The sequence below is a fragment of the Meles meles genome, chromosome 14, assembly GCF_922984935.1.
Source record: "Meles meles chromosome 14, mMelMel3.1 paternal haplotype, whole genome shotgun sequence".
NCBI lineage: Eukaryota > Metazoa > Chordata > Mammalia > Carnivora > Mustelidae > Meles > Meles meles.
The window spans coordinates 31429982-31452304 of NC_060079.1; the positions used below are offsets into that span (position 1 = coordinate 31429982).

Below are 22323 nucleotides of genomic sequence, written 5' to 3' on the forward strand. Positions count from 1 at the left end.
ATTATAGAAGTTACAAAATTGCAGCATCTACATTAAGAAGTTTACCCACTTTACCAGCTTCGTAGAACAAAATGAAGTGAGAATAACTTCTGTACACAGCCTCGACAATGAACGAGCATCTCTAATAAAACGCGTGGTATGTAGTTTGCCCTACATCAAAGTGCAGGGGAGAAGGTGACAGAAAGAACAAGGAGGGATGGCGGTCGCTTGAAGGAGAGGGAGTGCAAGGAAGATGGCAAGGTGTCAAGTGATTGAAAGAGAGATGTGGAAACATGGAGAGATTTTAAAGGAATGGAATGGAAAAATGGCAGGAAAAGAAAAATAAAAACATGGCCACAAAGTTATCACAAGCTTCTGACAGACACTCCTATAGACTGCCCAGTGCTTTTTCAAAGGGCATGGCCCATGTTGTCGCATCGAAATATACATGTAATACATAACAATCTGTGGAAGGAGAATTTACCATGAGCGCCTCACCTCTGGGAAGCGTGGGTTGGCTTTATTCAGGGCGTGGGAGCATGCATTCACAGCATGGGCCAGCTCTTGTTCCAAGAGACAATGGATTGTGGCTGCATCACAGATCCTGAAAGCACAAATGAGTCAGGTGAACAAAAAAAATTTGAGTGTTGCTGATTTTCCGCAAGTGTAGAAATGGGAGAATCAGACAAATTGGGAAAAAAAAAAAAAGATTAGGGAATATTTTTAAATGGGTTCAGCTCAATTATGAATAACAAAGCATGGGTTTACAAAATTCAGGCCCCACTGCAACAAAGAATGTAAAACCCAAAATCTTTATAGGAAAGTTAGGCTTAGAATCACTTAGAATCACAGAGAAACACACTGAGGTACAATTTGGAAGAACAAAATACAGCAACACTTCATTTTGAAGTATCACTGGCAAGTGAGATGGGGCAGAGCAGAAACTTCCATCTTTTTTTTTTTTCATCTTTTATTCATTGCAACTTCAACCAGGAGCAAATAAAACAAAGTACGGGAAGAACATGGCCATATTTATCATCTGTACGCTAAGTGCTTTACATACACTATCTAATTTAATATTCACAACTTAACAGGTAGCTGTGATTAATTTTCTCCACTTCATAGATGAAGACCTTGAGGGATTCGGTAAGTATGCAAAGCTAAGAAGTCATGGAGCCAGGATTGGAATCTATGTCTATCAGCTCCGAAGTCTGTTGTACCATAGTCCTCTGGAATCTTGGAATGTTCAAGAATATCCCAAACAGACAGGATCCTGGAGGACACTAAGGCCAAAGAAGAAAAAAGAGGACAAGTTCCACCAATTGCTGGAAAATGATGTAAAGTTGGAGGATGAGCAAGAAGGCAAAACAATGCAAATCCTTTTTGCTTCTAACATCTACAAGGAGAATGATCTTCGCACTAGAAAGAGTAAAACAAGAAAAGAGACTAGGCCTGTATTGTCGAATCAACAGGAAAGTATGAGAGTGCTTAATTCCTCAAGATCATACAATTGGTATCCGAGCCACAAAGAAATTTGCAAATATCATCTCAAATATTTCTACTGGTGACCTTGAGAAATCATAAAGAATGTGTTACTTATCAGAAGAATGCAGGTGGGTAAATGTTATTCTAATTTTCAAAAAAAGGAAAAAAATAAATCAATTTCAGATCAACATTTCCAATTGCCTACTAAAATTTCCTCCCAGATCTCTCTCTCTCTTTTCTTTAAGATTTACTCATTTATTTGAGAGAAAGAGAGAACGTGTGTTCATGAGTCAGGGGAGGGGGTGGTGCAGAGGTAGAGTCTGCTGAGTGCAGAGCCTAACGTGAGCCTCTTCTTCACAACCCTGATGTCATGACGTGAACGGAAACCAAGAGTCGGATGCTTAACTGACCGAGCCACCCAGGTGACCCTCCTCCTAAAGATTTCTAATGTAGGCTAAATTCTGGAAATCCAACACGGACCCTGTCATTTTCCCTCTCAACTCTACTTTCCCTCCTGAATCCTATGGTTCCATCAAAGGTTCCACAGTCCATCCAGCCATTCACTAGAACCTGGGGGTCATCCTGTCTCCTAATTCAGGCCATTCCGCAATTTTAGATCATAATCAATCTTAAGTCTCTCTTCTTTCCATCTCTACTACCTCAGTCCATCATTTCCTATCAGGACCATTCTAAGAGTATTTACCCTGCCCTTGCTTTGTTATCTTGCAAACAATGCTACACATTGCTTCCAGAAACATCCAGATAAGACCTGGCCCCTCTTCCCTTCTCCAACCACGTTTCCTACTCTCTCACATATACCATGCCATCCCCAGTTCCCTGAGATTTCCTACAAGTACTCCACTCACACTCCTCTGGACCTCTGCCCAAGTCTGTTCCCATGTTGAGAATGTTCCTTCTTGGGGCACCTGGGTGGCTGAGTGGATTAAGCTGCTGCCTTCGGTTCAGGTCATGATCTCAGGGTCCTGGGATCGAGCCCTGCATCAGGCTCTCTGCTCCGCAGGGAGCCTGCTTCCTCCTCTCTCTCTGCCTGACTCTCTGCCTGCCTCTCTGCCTACTTGTGATCTCTCTCTCTGTCAAATAAATAAAATCTTAAAAAAAAAAAAAAAAAAAGAGAATGTTCCTTCTCTTACTCTCCCATCAGGACTTGGCTGAGATCACTTTTTTCAGGCAGCCCTCCTTTGCTTTCTTGGCCTCCTGTGTGTATCCACAGCGCCCACTGAGCCCTGTGATGGCACTCTAGCCACACTTTCTCTTAAAATCCTGCAGGCAAATTAAAAGAAGAGGGACTCCAACCCAGCCATTTTGGCGCCCCCCACTGCTGAATATGGTGGTTGGCATGCAGAAGAGATTAAAAATTATTTGTTGAATACTGAATGAATAAGTTCTGAAAATAGATGAGTGAGCCTGATTTTCATCTCTTGCAAATTAAAAACAACAACAACACATGTGGGGAACCAAATTAGGTTGACCAAAAGCAGGTCTGGCCAACCTTCACTTCCCCTTTCTTGATAAGGTTATTTGGTTAGTTGACAGGAAGTTAATTTAGGAAGTATATTTAATTTCAAGGGAGATAATACAGATAGTATATTTTGATTTCAATAAAATGCTGCAGTTTTATTTTTAATTCTTTGAAAAATCTTCCATACTATTTTCCATAGTCTATTAGTTAGATTGATTATGGTAATTGTTTTATAATGTATACATATATCAAATTATCATTTGTAGACCATATATGTATGTGTGTGTGTGTGTGATTTTGTCAATTATTCTTCAATAAAGCTGGAAAAGCAAAAAAAAAACAAAAAAAAACCGCCAAAACCCTGTAAATTGGGAGTCCACAGAAGTTGCTCATATTACCCTAAAATGAATCTGTGATAAAAAGCTGAGATGTACAATAATGCAGCTTTGTGCATTTAACTAACTAAATACTAATATTCTCTTACCTTGCTTCTAAGCCACTCAGTATCTTGAGTTATCATACTTTATTCTAATTCTGAATGTTGGGGTCTCTAGCAGTAGGAAATTCAAATCTTTTCTCTCATATTTCTAACATCTAGTACATTCTAGGTTTCCAACAAATATTTATGTATTTATTTAAGATTTTATTTATTTATTTGAGAGAGAATGTGAGAGAGAGCATGAGGGGGGGACGGTCAGAGGGAGAAGCAGACTCCCTACTGAGCAGGGAGCCCGATGCGGGACTGGATCCTGGGACTCCAGGATCATAACCTGAGCCGAAGGCAGTCCCTTAACCAACTCAGCCACCCAGGCGCCCACCAACGAATATTTAAAGAGCTTTGTTTTCCTTCTTTTCTTTTTCAACATCTTTATCAGTGACCAGATGAAAGTGGAAAGAATATAATAGCTACCATTCACAGAACACTATATATGCCAGACGTGATGTGCTATTAAGTTCTTTATGTGGTGGGTTTCATTTAGCTTTCACAATGACCAACAGAGTAGCTCTTACTATCTCAATTTGATAGAGAAGATTTAGGTGAAGAGGGGATATGAAACTTGTCCATGGTTGGCCTCCGTTCCCCCAACAAAGTTGACTCCTGGGTTATCATGATTTTTATCTGTTTCACGCTCCTGGAACTTGTGTTTTCATCTCTTCCTTTTCTGTCTACTAGAATGAATTACTATGTGATCGGTCTCCCAGTCTCTAGATATGTCTTTGGAAACTGGTTCTCAGACTTTTCCCACTTAAATTTCTTGGGAGCAGGGCTAATATTTATATTTCCTTCTACATTCCGAAGCATTTAATTAATAATTATAAGGTAACATACACATAAGTAGTAGAGCACAAAGACTGTGTAAAACTGGGAAAATAAACAGTAACAGAAAAGAGCACCGTGTGGTAGGGTAAGTTAGCCAAGCTCCCCACCGGGTTTCAGGAAGTCCAAAGTCTGTTCTGCAGAGAACACAGGAGTATATGTGTGTGTGTGTGTGTGTGTGTGTGTGTGTGTGTGTGTGTGTTGGAGGGGGTTTAATTGAGGCATAAATGAGGCAACAAATGAGGTAAGAGAGTAAATGCATCTCTTTTAGATACTCCCAAACGAATGACATTACCAATCAAAACTAAAAAACAAGCCTGGTCAAGACCAGAGTTGTTCTCGCCTACGGCAAGCAGGACCACCATACCTAGTAATGAGCTCCTCTGCGGCCTGGGAGCAGAGCTGCATCTGGGACACTTCTTCTGTTGCCAAGTCAACTGCATGCTGGATGTACAAATGAGTTCGAAGAACTGGTTTACCGGAATCACACTTCTGTTTATCCTCCCAAGATTTCAGCGTGCTTTCAAAAGCCTATTTAAGAACAATGTTGCAAGGAACTGTTAGTTTGGAACTCTGAGACCCATACATAAGAGTGTATTTAAATGTTACATGAAAGACTTTGAAATGACTGCCTTTTATCCTAATCTGAAGCTTCGTTAAAGAAATCTTAAGATACAGGAAAGCTATTTTAAAGTTTTCCAGCATTATCATAACAAATAAGTAATGTAGTCAGTGATGAGGAGGGTATTACTGAAAAGTTTTTTAAAAGACCAGCTTCAATTTCTGTACTTTAAATGCATAATAGACAAGATCAAGATGGATACTGGCAGTCTTTTTTTTTTTTTTTAAGATTTTATTTATTTATTTGACAGACAGAGATCACAAGTAGACAGAGAGGCAGGCAGAGAGAGAGGGGAAGCAGGCTCCTCGCCGAGCAGAGAGCCAGATGTGGGGCTCCATCCCAGGACCCTGAGATCATGACCTGAGCCGAAGGCAGAGGCTTAACCCACTGAGCCACCCAGGTACCCCTTACTGGCAGTCTTTGATCTTAATTAAAACATCTACTGGAAAAGGCAAAACTAAGGAGACGGGTTGAGGTAAGAGAGGGAGTGATGGCTAGGTGGAACAGAAGGAATTTTGAAGGTAGTGAAACTAGCCTGTAGGATACTATCATGGTGGATATAAGTGATTATATAGTTCTTAAAAACTGTAACATGTACAACATGAAGAGTAAACTATGACCTTTAATTAATTAATAATTATCAATACTGGCTCATCAACTATAATATACCACACTAATATAAGATGTTAATAATAAGGGATTGCATATTAGTGAGGTAAGGAGATATGTGGGAATAGAATTAGAATTCTCTGTATTTTATAAAAATATAGACTATTAACTTTTTTTTTTTTTTTTAAGAGAGACAGAGAGAGAGTACACGCATGTGCACATACAAGCCGGGGTGGGGGAAGTGGGGAAAGGAGAGAGAATCCCAAGCAGGCTCCATGCTCAGTGTGGAGCCCTATGTGGGCCTCAATCTCACAATCCTGAGATCATGACCTGAGCAGAAACCAAGAGTTGGTTACTTTAAAGACTGAGCCACCCAGGTGTCCCTAGTCTATTAAATTTTTAAAAAACTAAATACTTGTTCATATTTAAAACCACAATGACCTAAATGTTAGATTCACGAGGCAATTTAAGTATTTTTCCTTGGTTTCTATTTTCTATAACAACTGAATTTTTTTTAAGTAAGCTCCACACCCAGCGTGGAGTCCAATGCAGGGCTTAAACTCACAACCCTGAGATCAAGACTTGAGCTGAGATCAAGAGTCAGACACTTAACCGATCAAGCCACCCAGGTGCCCCCACAGTTTAGTATTTTTAAGAGGCTTGATAAAAATCTCGAAGAATATGTGTATATTTTTTTACATACCCTGTCCCTTGTTAGCATCTGAGCTCTGTTTTTGTGCACAATTTTGATAATTCCTGGAGGCTGAACCCATGCTTCGCCATCCACCTGCACTGGGACTCCCTCATCGCCAAATATAGTGATTTTTACTGTTCGGCACTGAAATAAAATGATCCATTTTAGAAAACAAATCATCCCGAGAAACTGACAATCTGCGTTCAAGCCTAACTTTTAGTCCATTTCGGTGGAATGGAATGTATCTTTTTCCAATTATCATGACATAGTAACTACTGACATGACAAGAAAGTTAACATTTTATAGATGAATAGACAGCCCGGGAGTCCTTTGGAATAGCTTCCCCAGTCCTCCAAGTTGCAAAGTCAGGTTTGATCAGAGAAAACAAACCTGGGCTATTCGATGATGCTGCAGTTTAATGACCCTTGAAACTGCCATTTGCATGCTATCAAATATTGCAACGACTTCCAGGATCTTGTCATCAAATGATGGTGCAGCAAATATCTGAAAGGAAAAACTACATTACATTTCCCCTGATGAGGTTAAGGTTTACATGAAGTGGCATATTAGCAGTGTAAACTCTGTAATATACATATTAAAAAAAAAAAACTTGGGAAAATAGTAAGCAGAAAAGTAAGTAAACGTTACTAGGAAATGATAATCCAAGGACAAAATAATCCACCTTTGTATAAAATGTATTAAATATCTGTTCACACATAACTCAGATGTCTTGATAAAATGGTGCATTTTTAGGAAGCCTAAAATACCCAGTTCCCTTGGTACGTTCTAAGGAAAGTCTTTCAATGTGTTTCAAGCAATAGGTAAGTAAAATGTGCTTCATATCTTAATACAACAACTTTGAAGGCATTTGAGAAGACGGCATCAGACACCTCAGAGAATAAAAATCATGCAGGCTTACTCAGTCTTAATGTTAAATGCATTTTTTCACAAAATTAATTGAATCAAACAAATTAAATTCTGTCTGTATCGCTTTGTTCCTTTTATTCTCTCTTTGACTATAATGATAAACATTTATGCCTCTGAAAAAAATTATTCAGTATCAAGTAATATCCCAATTAAAATTTTCACTGAAAATATCAGGACATGAATTTGCAAACATTGATGATTTCTTATCATCTCTGTAAGCAGAATGCGTGGTTTTAAATCCTGTCTCTGCTGTCACACTTCCCGTGTGAACTTAGTGTCAGTTTCTTCACTGGTAAAATTTAGATTAAAATTGTGGTTGTTAGTAATGAATGCGAAGTTCTGAGAACACTATCTGATTACCTAGTAGATGCTGTTAGCTTTATTTATCTTTATCTCACTGATTTCTTCCCTTTAAAATATTTAAGAGTAGTACAAGCTGAGAAAAAAATCAGCAGCTAACATAAGTTTTATAGTTCAATAAGACTGAAATACATTCACGTAATGAAAGTCACAAATATATTCCAATTTATGTTATAGTCTAATCTCTGTCTGTTCATTCAAGGACCCTGAAAAAATGAGTCAGTGGGAGCTCTTGCATTATAAGCCCGTTATAATTCCTTACATATGATTCTTCAAAGACTGTGATAATCCTTTTTTTTATTGTTACGTAGATCTTAACAATTGTTCCTTCTCTTTCATTTTACTATTTTTAAAACATTTATTACATTTGCTAGGTTGTGTTTTTCTTTTTTTCGACTTTCCTGTTAAAACACAGCCCTAAATTTCAAAGGCCAAATGAGCCCTCTTAACATTTCTAAAGATAAAAATAATAGTAACAGACACAAATTTAGAAAGTTAAAAAGTACAGAAGGTATTTTGGTAAGCAGAATAATATCAATCCCCCTTCCCATTCCCAAAATGTCCATGTCCTAATCTGCTGAGGTTATGAATGTTACTTTACGTGACAAAACAGACTTTGCAGATGTCATTACAGTAGGGACCTTGAGAAGGAGAGATTATCCTGGATGACGTACTGGGCCCAATATAACCACAAAAGTCACTGAAAGTGGAAGAGAAGGGCAGTTGGGGAGATCAGAATGATGCAATGGGAGATTCAGGCTGCCTTTGTGGGCCTTAGAGATGGAGGAAGGGGCCATGGGCCAAGGAATGTGGGCAGTCTCTAGCATCTGGAAGGTAAAAGAAAATACTTACATCATCCTCTTTAGTTCCACCCCAAAAGTTAGTGCCTCCTGCATAGCTGGGAATGTTCAACACTGCTATTCCTTGCAGACTGGGGAGAGGAATATACTGCCCATCACACTGTAATGTAAAAAGCTTAGAGGTTAGATAAAGAGAGCAAAACTGCTAGTTGGGAAGCCAGTGGAACACCCAAGACAAAGGATGATGGTGGGAAGTGTATTGGCAATGTTTGCTTTTCCTGCAAATATATTCCTACACGTTATCTTTCTCTTGTTTTTCTAATTAAAAAAATTTGAAGCATATACATTCGTATGGCAGAAAATGTTGCAGAAAACTGACTTAAGATGTTTTACCTCTTCTTTCTGTCAAAATCAGGCCATACTTTTCTGGACGTTTTTTTTCAGATCACTTACAATATTCTCACTTGCATCATGGTCACCTTTGTGCTCATGTCAAGTGTCCTTTTGCAAGCAGGTTCGGGGAGGGCTTCTGGGTCCTAACCCTCATCAAGCCGGTGTCTCAACTCCCAGGACTGTGCTCCTGCTCTGTAACTAACTGTTGGCTGGCCAAACGCAAAGCTGGGTTTCTCAAGTAGTTAGAACCAAAACCAAGGAAAGAAAAACCATGCATGTCAGGAAGTATCTTATACTCTGTGTCTTCTAATTAATCACTTCAATGAAAATTAAAATTACCAATTAAATAGGAAAAAAATGTCCTCTGGCTGGTCAGTAATTATACATGACAGGTAAGCAAATTCTTACTGAATAGAAGGTTTACTCCTTCATTTTAAAAGAGGAGAGCTTGCAGAGGTCATACGTACAACAGATGCTACAGTTTCATTAATTCTTACAATAAAAAGTAATTAATGTAACTTTATAAAACTTGCATTTTAATGCTTGATCGAAATGATCTCTAAACTTTAGAACAAATGAAAATCCAGTTTTCAACCATTTTAGATAACTGAGAACATTTTATACTTGATTGTACTCCCTCATTCATTTTTTACATTTTCTTTTCTTTTTCATGAAAATACATTCAAAGGTCTATACTCTATCCTAGCACCTAGGGCCGTTCCTGGCACACAGCTAAGGCTCACTGTGTATTTATTAAAATGAACAAACATTAAGTATTGAGTAGAATAATAAACTTTTTCTGAATCTGTATCTTTGTGTACTTTAGAACAAGCAGTTTAAAGCATGTAACTAAGGGGCACCTGGGTGGCTCAGTGTGTTAAAGCCTCTGACTTCAGCTCAGGTCATGATCTTGGGGTCCTGGGGTCGAGCCCCGCATCGGGCTCTCTGCTTGTCAGGAAGCCTGCTTCCTCCTCTCTCTCTGCCTGCCTCTCTGCCTACTTGTGATCTCTATCTGTCAAATAAATAAATAAAATCTTTAAAACAAACAAACAAACAAACAAACAAAACAACAACATGTAACTAACATAAAGGAAATGGAAGATATGCCAGTAATGTCCATCTTAATTTCTCAGCAAGGATAAACCAAACCAGCCGATCATGTGCTCATGCTCCAGAGTGGAAGGTATAATGAGTTTATCTTTACTCGGACATTTAGTTGATAATGAATGAGCCAGGCACTTCGGTAGTCTAGATAACACCTAAAATAATAATGCTCTGTTTAATTTAATGAGCTGTAGACTTAAGATTTGTACACTTGGGGCGCCTGGGTGGCTCAGTGGTTTAAGCCGCTGCCTTCGGCTCAGGTCATGATCTCGGGGTCCTGGGATCGAGTCCCGCATGGGGCTCTCCGCTTGGCGGGGAGCCTGCTTCCCTCTCACTCTCTCTGCCTGCCTCTCTGCCTATTGTGATCTCTATCTGTCAAATAAATAAATAAAATCTTTAAAAAAAAAAAAAAAGATTTGTACACTTTTCTGTACATAGGCTTTTCCTGAAATTAAAGATATCTGGTTATAAAAAGATAGAAGATAGGAAAGACATGTGTATCAGCACCAAGGAGGAAAGAAAATAAAATCCACAGAATTTAGACTTTTCAGAGCCAAGCCCCCAATCTTGTTTCTCCTATTAGTGTAGAAGATTAAAAAACTTTTGCCATCCTTAATTTCCTCCTTAAATTAGTAAAAACTCCTAAAAAATTTAAATGCTGAAAATCTTTTTATTTTACTATTGTAAGAATTGGAACAAATACACAGTTCAATCAAAAGAGTCTATATGCTCTGAATGTTTTCCTCAGGGATTTGTGGAATGTCAGGCATTATAGAATTGGCTCAGAATTTGTAAACGTAAACGAGAAACTCTGTGAAAATTCGTTAGAAATGCTCTCCTATAAATGTCCTCTCATAGCTTCACCTCCTCAGGGAGCATCACGGTGCCACAGAACCATCCACATCTCAGGAGCTAATGATAATGATCACTAATGTGTCAGCCAGTGTCTACACCTCCTGTAGTATAAAGTCGATAATCACCTCCAATGGGTGTTTAATCGCTGAGACCAAATTAGCTCCTCAAATGTCATTATTTTTCTAAGTAAGATAATCTGAACTATCTTTACGTCGAGATGGACCTACCTCAAGTTGAACCCTCTGTTCTAAATTCTTGTATGATCTCTGTAATAACTCCCGGGTTCCAAGGACTCCATACCACATCAAGTTTTTCGTTCGGCTCCTGAAATAAATATTGGCAGACAATTCAATAGCTATTACTGATTTACTCTTTAAAGGCAGAGCAAGCAAAACAGCTAATAAATGAAATTAAAGTGGAATTACCTCCATGTAATAACAGTATTACTATTACCAAAATTACCTGCATTTTTCAGGGTGCTCCTCTCTCTTATTATTAAATTCTAATGAAATTTTTGCATCTAATCCAATCCCAAAGTAATTGTTCATGACACATTTTTCTGAATATCCATCTCTGTGATAATAAGGAAAAGTACATAAAGTCAACTTCAGATTCATTACAACAATTACAATTTGCACATGAAATAGCACTTAAAAGCATTTAAGCTTCCATGCCTTATAGATGAGACTAAAACTTAGCAGGAATTATTTCCTATTCGTATGTCATGTGTACAAGCCCAGTACATATATGTCATTTTTCGTGCATATGATATAAAGGGATAGTGAGTAAGGCAAAGCAGAGACAGTCATGGTAGTGCTTTTCTATTAATTGTAAAAAACCTTAGTTCTGCTTCCTTTGTAAGCCCTTCACCAAACATACAAATGGGAGGGCCTTGCAGTCAGGTGAAAGGAAATTTCTCTCCACTTAGACTCTTATCAATGGACAAATATTTACTGAGCAGTAAAATGACCATGTGCAGTCCACTCTTCAGGCTTCTTTGGAAAGTACAAAGACGTCTACTGTCTTTGAGGACTGTCATTAGAGAAATGAGATATAACAAAAGCAAAATTAAATACGGAAGTAAAAAAGTTCATATTGAACTTCCAAAAAAAATTGTAGTTTTAAGAAGGGAAGAGATCCATGTGGACCAAGAAGCTTCTTGAAGTAAATAGACCTACAAGCTGGATGGGGAAAGATGAGCAGTTTGGCAAGACCAAGAAGAAAGGAGGAAAAAGGAATAGCAAAAATATGGTTATGAAGGAGCCGATGAATATACTATTCTAGGGAGAAGTGAATATAGCTGTGCCTCATTTTGCCATAGGGTTATCTGAGACAATGGGCTGGACAAGACCTACCTCAGGAACAGATCATGAAAACCACTGTGTTTCCAATGCATCGATGTACTCATCATTATATCAACTTTTGGAATTTTCTGATGACCCTTTTTGTATGGGGAGCCAAACTTCTTGTAATGCACTGACAATGTTACCATTAGTATAAAGCAGAAACAAGAAGAGCCAAAACAAGATATTTACAAAACTATTTTCTTACACTGAATCTGGATCGGGGTCGATAAATGGCGTTGCACCGAAAGGATCAATATTTGCCAGTAACATTTTGTTGATTATAGAACTCCCAGCAATGGAGGCAGCTAGTCCTGCTCTTAAACCTGGCCAGAAAAATAAATACATACAGGATCACATGTTAAGAAAAAGACAGAGAAAGAGCCAGTGCATTGTTTTCAGGCCTGGTCTCAGACACCTTGCCCCCAAAGCATGGTTTTTCAGTGTCTGCCCTTCTCATTAGCCAAAACTAAGAACTATGACACTGGTAATTTTAAGATTTTTGAGCCTTCTTAGGATCTATATGTTGTCATAAAAATGCAGCAGATGAAGACCCAAATAAGAGTCTCTTTGTGGGGGCGCCTGGGTGGCTCAGTGGGTTAAAGCCTCTGCCTTTGGCTCAGGTCATGATCTCAGGGTCCTGGGATCGAGCCCCACATCGGGCTCTCTGCTCCGCGGGGAGCCTGCTTCCTCCTCTCTCTCTGCCTGCCTCTCTGCCTAGTTGTGATCTCTCTGTCAAAGAAAAAAAAAAGTCTCTTTGTGACAGCTTCTCATTTACCATTCTTTTTTTTTTTTTTTCATTTACCATTCTAGTGATTCCAGAACTTCAACAAATATTACTTCCTTTGTTATAGCAAATGAAGTGGTAGTCTGTAAGGAATTTACAATAAAGAGTGAATTACCAAGAATGTCACAGAGTTACCATGTCCATACACTCAGAGCATAGATAATAATAATTTCAATTAAAAATATTAACAGAGGGGCGCCTGGATGGGTCAGTCGGTTAAGCATCTGCCTTCGGCTCAGGTCATGATCTCAGGGTTCTGGGATCAAGCCCTGCATTGGGCTCTCTGCTCAGTGGGGAGCCTGCTTGTCCTTTTCCCTCTCTCTCTGCCCCCACCCATCCCCTACCCCATTCTCTGTCTCTCTTTCCAATAAATAAAATCATTGGGAAAAAAAAATTAACTGATATATACAAAACTCTGTTGGTGTCAAGAGTAAATACAAAAATATCAAACACAGGTATTTATGAGTTTTATAAAAATACAGTGTTTGAACATAAAAAATGAAGCATTTAACTTACCTCTAAATATGTAAAACTTCAAGCTTATTTCAACAACTAGTTAGTTTTCTAACTAAGTAGTTATGATGTTCAAAGCTATAATCTACCCAACCAATTACTGACTCTAGAAGCTTTAAACTCTGGAAAGAAGAGACAGTAATAGAGGCCTAAGGGAACAAAAAAAGGGAAAGAAGAATGAGGAAAAATATGTAATTGAGAAACACTAGGAAATTGGGGAAAAAGTACTTGAGCAAACATTCCTTTCCTCAACTGTGTGTTCTTTTAGGAGATTATTATTTATTTTAGCTACAAAGTTTAGCTGATTATCAAATAATCAAGACGAATTTTATTCTGTCATTCAATTTCACAGTTTTGAAAGGGTTATGGCATATTTAGCCATGCCAGTTTCTCTTATCTCTAAATAAGTGAAGAAATGGAAAAAAACAACAACAACTATTCTGGTGAGGAAAAAAAGGACAGTTTGGAGACGTGAAGAACCAGATTCCAGCTGCCCTAAAGAAAAGTGTAATATCTTCTTTTTTTAAAGAACTTTTATTTTTCATTGATTTTAGAAGGAGAGGGAGCAAGAACAAGCACAGGGGGTGGGGGAAGGGGGAAGAGGGAGAGGGATTTTCTGCACTAAGTGCAGAGCCCATCGCAGGGCTCCATCCCACAACCCTGAGCCCTGAGCCAAACCAAGAGTGGGAGACCCAACTGACTGCACTGCCCAGGCACTCCCAATAATACAATATTTTAAGGTTAGCCATATTCACAGCTTTAGCCCAGATAGTCATCCCACAGTTCCAGGTTTAAATAGATATAACCTCTAGACATGGAGGCCTTTCCAGAACCAAACATGCTCTGTATTTATCTTTTTAAATATTTCATTGAGCTGTAATATATATACCATAAAATTCACCTTTTAAGTAAGTGTATAATTCAGCTATTTATATATAAAGTTGTGCAATGATCAGTATGATCTAATTTAGAATATATATATAAATATATATATATTTAAAGATTTTATTTATTTATTTGACAGACAGAGTTCACAAGTATGCAGAGAGGCAGGCGGGGTGGGGGGGGGGGGAAGCAGGCTCCCTGCTGAGCAGAGAGCCCAAAGCAGGGCTCCATCCCAGGACACCAGGATCATGACCTGAGCTGAAGGCAGAGGCTTAACCCACTGAGCCACCCAGGTGTCCCTAGAATATATTTTTTAAGATTTTATTTATTTGACAGAGAGAGAGTGAGTGCACTCAAGTGGAGGGTGGAGAGGCAGAGGAAGAAGGAAAAGCAGATTCCTCACTGAGCTTGGAGCCTGATGGGGGACTCGATCCCAGGACCCTGGGATCATGACCTGAGCCAAAGGCAGACACTTAACCGGCTAAGCCACTCAGGTGCCCCTAGAACTTTTTTTTATTACTCTCAAAACAAACCCCATACCTGCTGGTAGTCATTTTCCTTTCCACCCCATTCCCCACATCCCCGGAGCCTGGAAACCACCAACCTACTTTCTTTCCCTATGGATTTGACTATTCTGGACATTTCATATAAATGTAATCACATAATGTGTGGCTTTTTATGTCAAGCTTATCTCACTTAGCATAACATGTTAGGAGGCAATCATGTGGCATTTATCAGTGCTTTGTTCTTTTTAAAGGCTGAATAATAGTCCACCGTCTGCATATTGCACATTTTGTTTCTCCATCAACTGACAATTACTTGGGTTGTTTCTTCTATGTGGCTATTATGAGTAATGTTGCTATAAACAGTTACGTGCAAGTTTTTGTGTAGACATGTATTTTTAATTCTCATAGGTCTATAACTAGGAGTTTACTGGATTATATGTTAACTCTGTGTTTAATTCTTTGAGGAACTGCCAACCTGTTTTTCCAAATGGCTGTACCATTTCATATTCTAACCAGCAATGTATGAAAGTTCCAATTTTTCCATGTCCTTGCCAATATTTGTTATTATCTCCCCTTTTTGATCATAGCCATCCCAGTAAGGTAAAGTGATATTTGATTTGCATTACCCTGATGACTAATAATGGTGAGCATCTTTTCATGTGCATATTGGCCATCTGTGTATCTCTCTTGGAAAGTGTCTACTCAGATCCTTGGCCCATTTTTAAATTGGGGTATTTGTCTTTTCATTGTTGAATCTTAAGAGTTCTTTTTATATCCTGAATACTAGTCCCTTATCAGGCATGCCATTTACAACTATTTTCTTCTGTCCTATGGATTGTCTCTCCTTCATTCTTTCCTCCCTCCTTTCCTTCTTTCCTTCTTCCATTCCTTCCTTTCTCCCTTCCTTCCCTTCCTTCTTTCATCCATTCATTTGTTCTTTTTGAATTATGAGAGAAAATAGTTTTTGTTTTTTCATTGTTTTTATTTGTTTTTAGAGAAAGAGAGTACAGTAGGGAGGGGTAGACAGAGAGGGAGAGAAGAGAGAATCCATGTTGGGCATGGAGCCCAATGCAGGGCTCAATCTCACAACACTGAGATCATGACCCAAGCTAAAATCAAGCGTCGGATACTTAACTGACTGAGCCACCTAGGTATCCTGAGAGAACAAAGTTTCATGGGAAGCCACAACAACACAGAATTTGCAAAAACTAAAAGTAAACATATTATTTTGATGATGGCAGATTATCAGTTGATCAGACTAACTACTCCTCCTCACTATGAGGGCAAATAGGAAAGCTGAGCAAAATGTAAAATGAATTCATTTGAAGATCATTAAGAGGAAGACCAATGATGAGGTCTTACCAGTTAACCTTTAGAAAAGAAAATTGAGTTACATGAGTCCAGGACTTAGGGATAGATATCATTCTTTCCTTTTTTTGTTTTTGTTTTTGTTTCTGTTTGTTTGTTTTGACTTTTTATTTTATTGCAAACACTTAAGAACGCTTAACATGAGCTCTATCCTCTTAACAAATTTTTAAGTGTACAAGGCAGTATTGTAAGTACAATGCTGGACACAGCAGATCTCTAGAACTTATTCACCTTCCTTAACTGAAACTTTGTGCGTGCTGGCCTGTTCTTTGCAGGAAATTTTGTTATACGTTTAGTTGGATTTTTCTATTTTTGAATCAGTTTTGGTAGTTTGCATGTTTCTAGGAGTTAGTCCATTTCATTGAAGTTATCTAATTTGCTGGCATGTAATATTTGATAGTTTTCCCTTATAATCCTTTTTATTTCTGTAAGGCTATTAGGGATGTTCCTCTTCTGTCATTCCTGATTCCAATAATTCAAATCTTCTCTTTCATTTCCTTGGTCACTCTAGCAAAGGCATGTCAATTTGTTAAACTGTTCACAGAATTAACTTCTGGTTTCATTGATTTTCTGTATTGATTTCTATTCTCTATGTCATTTATTTCCACACCAATCTGATTATTTCCTTTCTGCTGATTGCTTTGGGTATCTTTATTCTTCCTTTTCCAGTTTATTAAGGTGCAGAGTTAGATCTTGAGATCTTTCTACTTTTTTAATATATGCATTTACAGCTTTAAATTTCACTGTAAGCATTTCCTTGGCTGCATCAAGTAAGTTCTGGTGTGATGTATTTTTGTTTTCATTCATATCAAAGGACTTAAAATTTTCTCTCATGACTTTTTTTTTTCTTTGACCCACATAGTTCCACATATTTGTGCAATTCCAAACTTTCCTTCTGTTATGGATTTCTAAGTTCACTCCACTGTGGTCAAAAATCGTCCTTTGATAATTTCAATCCTTTAAATTTACTAAGAATTGTTTGATGGCCTAATTTATGATCGAAACTGGAAAATGTTCCACGTGTATGAGACTGAAAATGAATATTCTGCTGTTGTTGGCTGGAGTGTTCTGTAGCTCTGCTTGTTTTGTATGTTTTTCAGGTTTTCTATTTCCTTGTTGATTTTTATCTAGTTGTTTCTAGCCACTATCGAAAGTACGATAATAAAGTCTCCAACTATCCTTATTGAATTGTGATTCACCTTTAAAAAGATCTTGTAGGACAGACTGATTTTCAGGGTGTAATTTGGGTCCAATCAACTTTGGAATAAATCTGGAGTGTTTTCACTAAGTCAAACAACTGGTATTTAAGGAGACATCAGAGACATCTGTATTTTCCTCCTCCCTAGCTGCATATATTGTTTGCTTTCCACTAGTACTAACCCAATCACAAAGCCAATTCATCTCATCGGAGCTGGAATGGATGTCTCGGATGTTCCAAGAGGAAGCAATATTACTAGTCTAAAAATGATGGGGAGACTTATGGCTCACAACAAAGAGGAAAGCTAGGGAGATAATGAAGAGGTAGTAGAATATAGGATAAGATTTACCCTGGGTGCTTAGTAAATGCAGATTCCTGGGCTGTATTCTAGTATAACTCAATTAAAACTTCTTAGGGCAGTGCCCCAAAACATGTAGTTTAGTACTTCCTTTCTTTCCTTCTTATTTCTAACTCTTATACACACACACACACACACACACACACACACACACACACACAGAAGTCTAAGGATCTGGAATCTGGTTGTATGAGTGACAAGAACATTCTCCCAAAGGGACATTTATCTCTAAGAAGACATTTCTATAGTGCATAGAAATGAGTACTTAATACATTTTCACAGAAATGCTTACAAATACGCCATGTTTCAGAATCTATACTACCTGGGCAGATTATTCTGGTGTTGAGCACAGGAAGGTTCTCTTTGCCAGCTGCCACAGCGGGACCAGAGCCAGAGTCAGCTTGGGAACGACTTGCCCGGCCATCTGGAGACCGAGGTGCAGGTGCAGCTTTAACTATTGGCGAAAAGTCCCGATGATTTAAAAAAAAAAAAAAAAAAAAAAAGGTAATGATAAAGTTATAAGAATAAGCAAGCCCTAATAAATTCAGGACATAAAAATAATTTAATGTGTATTTAAATCAATTAGCAGAACTGAAGATATTACATTGTGTTTACCTATTCTTTTACCATTGTTTTCACTTCTTTGAGATTTATTGTTCGGAGGGATTCGGCCACAGGTAGATGGATAGATCATTTCAAACAGAAAGAAATTAGTAAAAAGTATAGGCCTACCATAACTAAAGGTCAGTAATACTCACAATTTGAATGTGTCCAACCCATATTTAAAGACAAAAAGAAATTTTGAAGCCTGATGATTTTTGCAAATGGTACATATGTGTTAAAATGTATGCCACCGGTGTAATCCTTTTGCCATAAATGTTGGGTGAACGATCACATTTAATTAATTAATTCCCAGAGCTAATATGTGAAATGTGAGTTAACATTATCTTCCATACATAAAAGGAAAAATGGTATCTTTTTTCAAATGAAACCAATATATATTTCCTGCACTTCTCAATTATATACTCAAAACAAAAATTTGCCCCAGATAGGTCTATCACATTCTTTAAAATGTTCAATACATTTAAAAGATTATTCCTAAAGAGAATTACTCTCAAAGGCAACAAAAAAAGATTTAATTCTGTCTAAACTACGGCAACGTAATGGAGAGCAAATAGTATCTTTAACTAATTTAGGAGCTATTGGCAGGTGTTTAAATAAAAAAACAGTATTCCTCAAACTCAATTTAAAAATACTTAAAAATTTAATTACCTTTACTCTCCCTAAGGCTAATTACAAACTAACCACATTAATCTTACACTCTCTTCTCCTTCTTCAAAAACAGTCCAGTTGCACTAAAGAAAAGTAGCAGACAGCCACTTTTTTTTGACAGATGAGAGACCCAGAGCTAATTTCTAATAAAAACAACCTTTTGATATTCATCTCTTATAAAAACCAGAGAGCGTCCTAGTGACTGAGATTGATGTAACATTGATGGTAACTAAATTAATGTTTCATGGTTCTTAAACATAACATCTCATCGATCATATTAATTAATATACTGCATTGTACATCTCAGGCATATGAACTGTTGCATAATTTAATCATATAATGACTCCTCTTCAAAAAGTAATGATTATTTAATATAAAAATACTTCTATTACTACTGATTCCCACTAAATTGGATTACTAGCTAGAAAATAAGAACAAATATTACAACATTAAGGTACCAAACATTGCAATATGTGTAAATTTATGACTATTTCAACTTCAGTATCCAGAGTTGCCTACCTTTATTTTTTAGCTTTTTTTGTAGACTGCAATGAAAGTGTTCAAGTTCATGAGACTATAGTAAGATGGGATGGTAGCCAGCTGGAAAACCATTAGCAATGAGTGCTGGAAAACCAATCCTCCAAAGAAACCATGCCTTGTCTTAAGGGAAATGATCAGGCAGCATACTGTAAGAATCCCATTGTCAGCCCTACTAAAGTCACCTTTATAATGGGTGAAGACATACAAGTCCCACTTATGAAACTCTAGACAAAGTCAATTTGAGATGATATAGTCAAGCTTCAAGAGATTTTGACAGGATGCAATGACAGCTCCAAATCAAAAAGATTAAAAAGTTCATAGGGATGAGCATGTACTATTCTAATTAGGTTTAAAAAATCACTTGCACAAAATAGGAGGAGACCAGGTTTATATAGTATTACAATATGTTACTTCACGCCAAGAAGAAGTCTTGAGTGGTCCTTCAACATGAAAAAATGTCCAGAATGAGTAGTGTATGGCTATCAGTGTGGTGTTAGAGTACAAAATATCAGGGGGATTGCATTCAAAATGGGACATGATATTGACCAATTGAATGCAACCAGGAAAACGAAAAAGTTTGGAATTGAGTTAATAATTGGCGAAAGAATTGAGGAGATAATGTGGGAAAGAAGATACTAAGTTATGGGAAGAAGACAGGATGCCACATGAGCCTGCTTTTAAGGTACTCACACAGCACCACACAAAAGTCAGCAGTTGTGACTGTTATCATGATCAGACATGAAGCTTTATTAATTAGTGTGCTCAAGGGCAGAAACGGAAGGAGGAAAATACAAAGCTAAATGTAAAGAAAAACTTTCTGACAATAAAAGCTGATTTTAAGAATGGGATGTAGTGAGAGTGAATGGTGGGGCACCCGGCTGGCTCAGTCCGTAGAGCTTGCGACTCTTGACCTTGGGGTCATGAGTTCGAGCTCCAAGCTGGATGTAGAGATTACTTAAACACATAAAATAAAATATCTAAAACAAACCAAAAAAGGAAAGTGAGTGATCCAAAGGCTAAATGGCCATCTGTCAAGAGGGTTATAAAGTATATGCCTGTATAGGATTACAGGCTGACCTTTAAGGTCTATAGGGTATAAAGTTAGAGAGATGAGTTGTATACTGGCATAAGTACATTTCAAGTCTAAAAGGGCTACAGGTGTCAAATAATGTACACATCGGTTGTATTCCAGACATGTGAAGACTGTAAGGTCTATATTCAAAGTTTCTAAGAGTTTTACATACATACGAAGCTGTCATAATTAGTAGTAGCAGCAGTGGGAGGAATAGCACTAATAATAGTGAGAATGACAGCAAATGCTCCTTCCCAGCACTAGACACCAGACACTATTCTAGGCACTCCCCATAGATCAGCTCTCTAACCTTCACAACCAGTAGGCACGTCATTATCCCCTTGTTACAAATGAGGAAACTGTTGAGAAATTAAGCAATCCGCCCAAGTGCATATGTAATGAAAGTGAAGCAGAAACGTAACGATTATAGTTCTGAGTTAACAGTGTTGACTTTTCATTAGTACCATGCAATTATTTTCATATTATCTTCTCAGCCTCATTATCCTTTAATTTCTGCTTTGCTTTATTCTAGTAAATTAATAATTATTCCCTTATACAATCTGAAATATTAAAGTATGAATTCATCTTCAAACTTAAGAGGCAGAGGAATAATTAATGTTCTTCAAGTGACTACATACTAATTTCCTGGCGAACGTAATTTCAGTAGAGATAGGGGTGTAATTAGATGTCCAGTGATTTTGAAGATTAATTTAGCAGTAAAAATTAGCAAACCATCCAGGCTGATCAATGGAATCCAGGGGACTGCTCAATTATTCAAAAGGCAAACTTTGGGCATGTGTAATATGCCCAAAACTTCACTTCAATGTGCAGTTTTCACATAAGTCTCTAAGGCATCTATGGGCTAAAAACAGGTTAAAATCTGCTGATTTAGATGTTTTTTCATTTTTTTCCCCAGGAAAATTAAGCTTTTTAGCTATGTTTGGTCCCATAAGCCTTAGTTTATTACGATAATCTCCAGATTATATGATAAAGTGGGATGTGGGAGTATTTGACAATCATCTAAATGTTACCTTTATTATTTTAGTATTCATAACTATTTAAGCTTTAACCTCTGAAAAGCCTTGTTAAAAATAAAAAAATTTACTTCAAACTGATATGCCTTTTGAGAATGAAAAGCAGAATTGTATTCTATTTAATTCCAAAAGAATTACAGTTTTCTTACCAGGTAATGACTCTCTTGCGTCATCGTCTTTAGACTCTTCCTTAGATTCATCTGTTTCTGTACTGTCGTTATCGAACGACTGACTAGCTGGCTCACAGGGATGGACACTCTGGTCATCCATAACTGAGAAATGTTTTGGACAAGTAAAAATAAAATCCATAAATATTAATATATGCTTAAAAAGAAAAATAAAGCCTAAAGCAAAAGAAATTCCATATTCACAAATACTAACGTAATACATTTGGGGGTGATAACCATAAGGACTAGACATTATCAAACTCAATATTTGAAACTGTAAACATTACTTTTTTATCAGAAGAAAAAAAGTAGAAGAATTTGGGAATGAAATACAAGTCCATCTGTAAGTTACAACCTGAATAAGGTGTTTTTGAATATTAATTTTTTTATGTTAAAGTTAACTTTTAGACCACTGCTAAAATTTGAAGAGAAGCATATCCATTATATTCATACAAAAAATTAAAATACAGGTGGAACCTTTACAGACTCTTTAAAAAGTAACATAAACATTTAGGAAATGAATTTAAGAGTATTTTCAAAGTAGTTTGCAGGTTAGATTTTCTTTAAGAACTCAACAGATTCCCATTAGGTAAAAGATATTTAAAATTTTAGAATTGTAACTTAAAGTAATTTTCCATGTTTCCAGTGTATTTT

The 22323-nt window shown here is 37.3% G+C and overlaps 1 protein-coding gene across 7 annotated transcripts in view; it reads right to left on the reverse strand.

The window, feature by feature from the left end:
* Positions 1-22323, reverse strand: part of DGKH (diacylglycerol kinase eta) — a 185904-nt gene that overhangs the window by 14041 nt on the left and 149540 nt on the right. For all 7 annotated transcript variants that reach the window (XM_046028358.1, XM_046028354.1, XM_046028353.1 and 4 more), the window contains 10 exons: positions 21652-21774; positions 17907-18038; positions 12178-12295; positions 11089-11199; positions 10854-10950; positions 8327-8434; positions 6578-6691; positions 6197-6331; positions 4630-4793; positions 478-583 (listed from right to left, as the gene is read on the reverse strand). In XM_046028358.1, the coding sequence (XP_045884314.1) occupies positions 478-583; positions 4630-4793; positions 6197-6331; positions 6578-6691; positions 8327-8434; positions 10854-10950; positions 11089-11199; positions 12178-12295; positions 17907-18038; positions 21652-21774 (1208 nt within the window). The remainder of the gene's footprint in view (positions 1-477; positions 584-4629; positions 4794-6196; positions 6332-6577; positions 6692-8326; positions 8435-10853; positions 10951-11088; positions 11200-12177; positions 12296-17906; positions 18039-21651; positions 21775-22323) is intronic.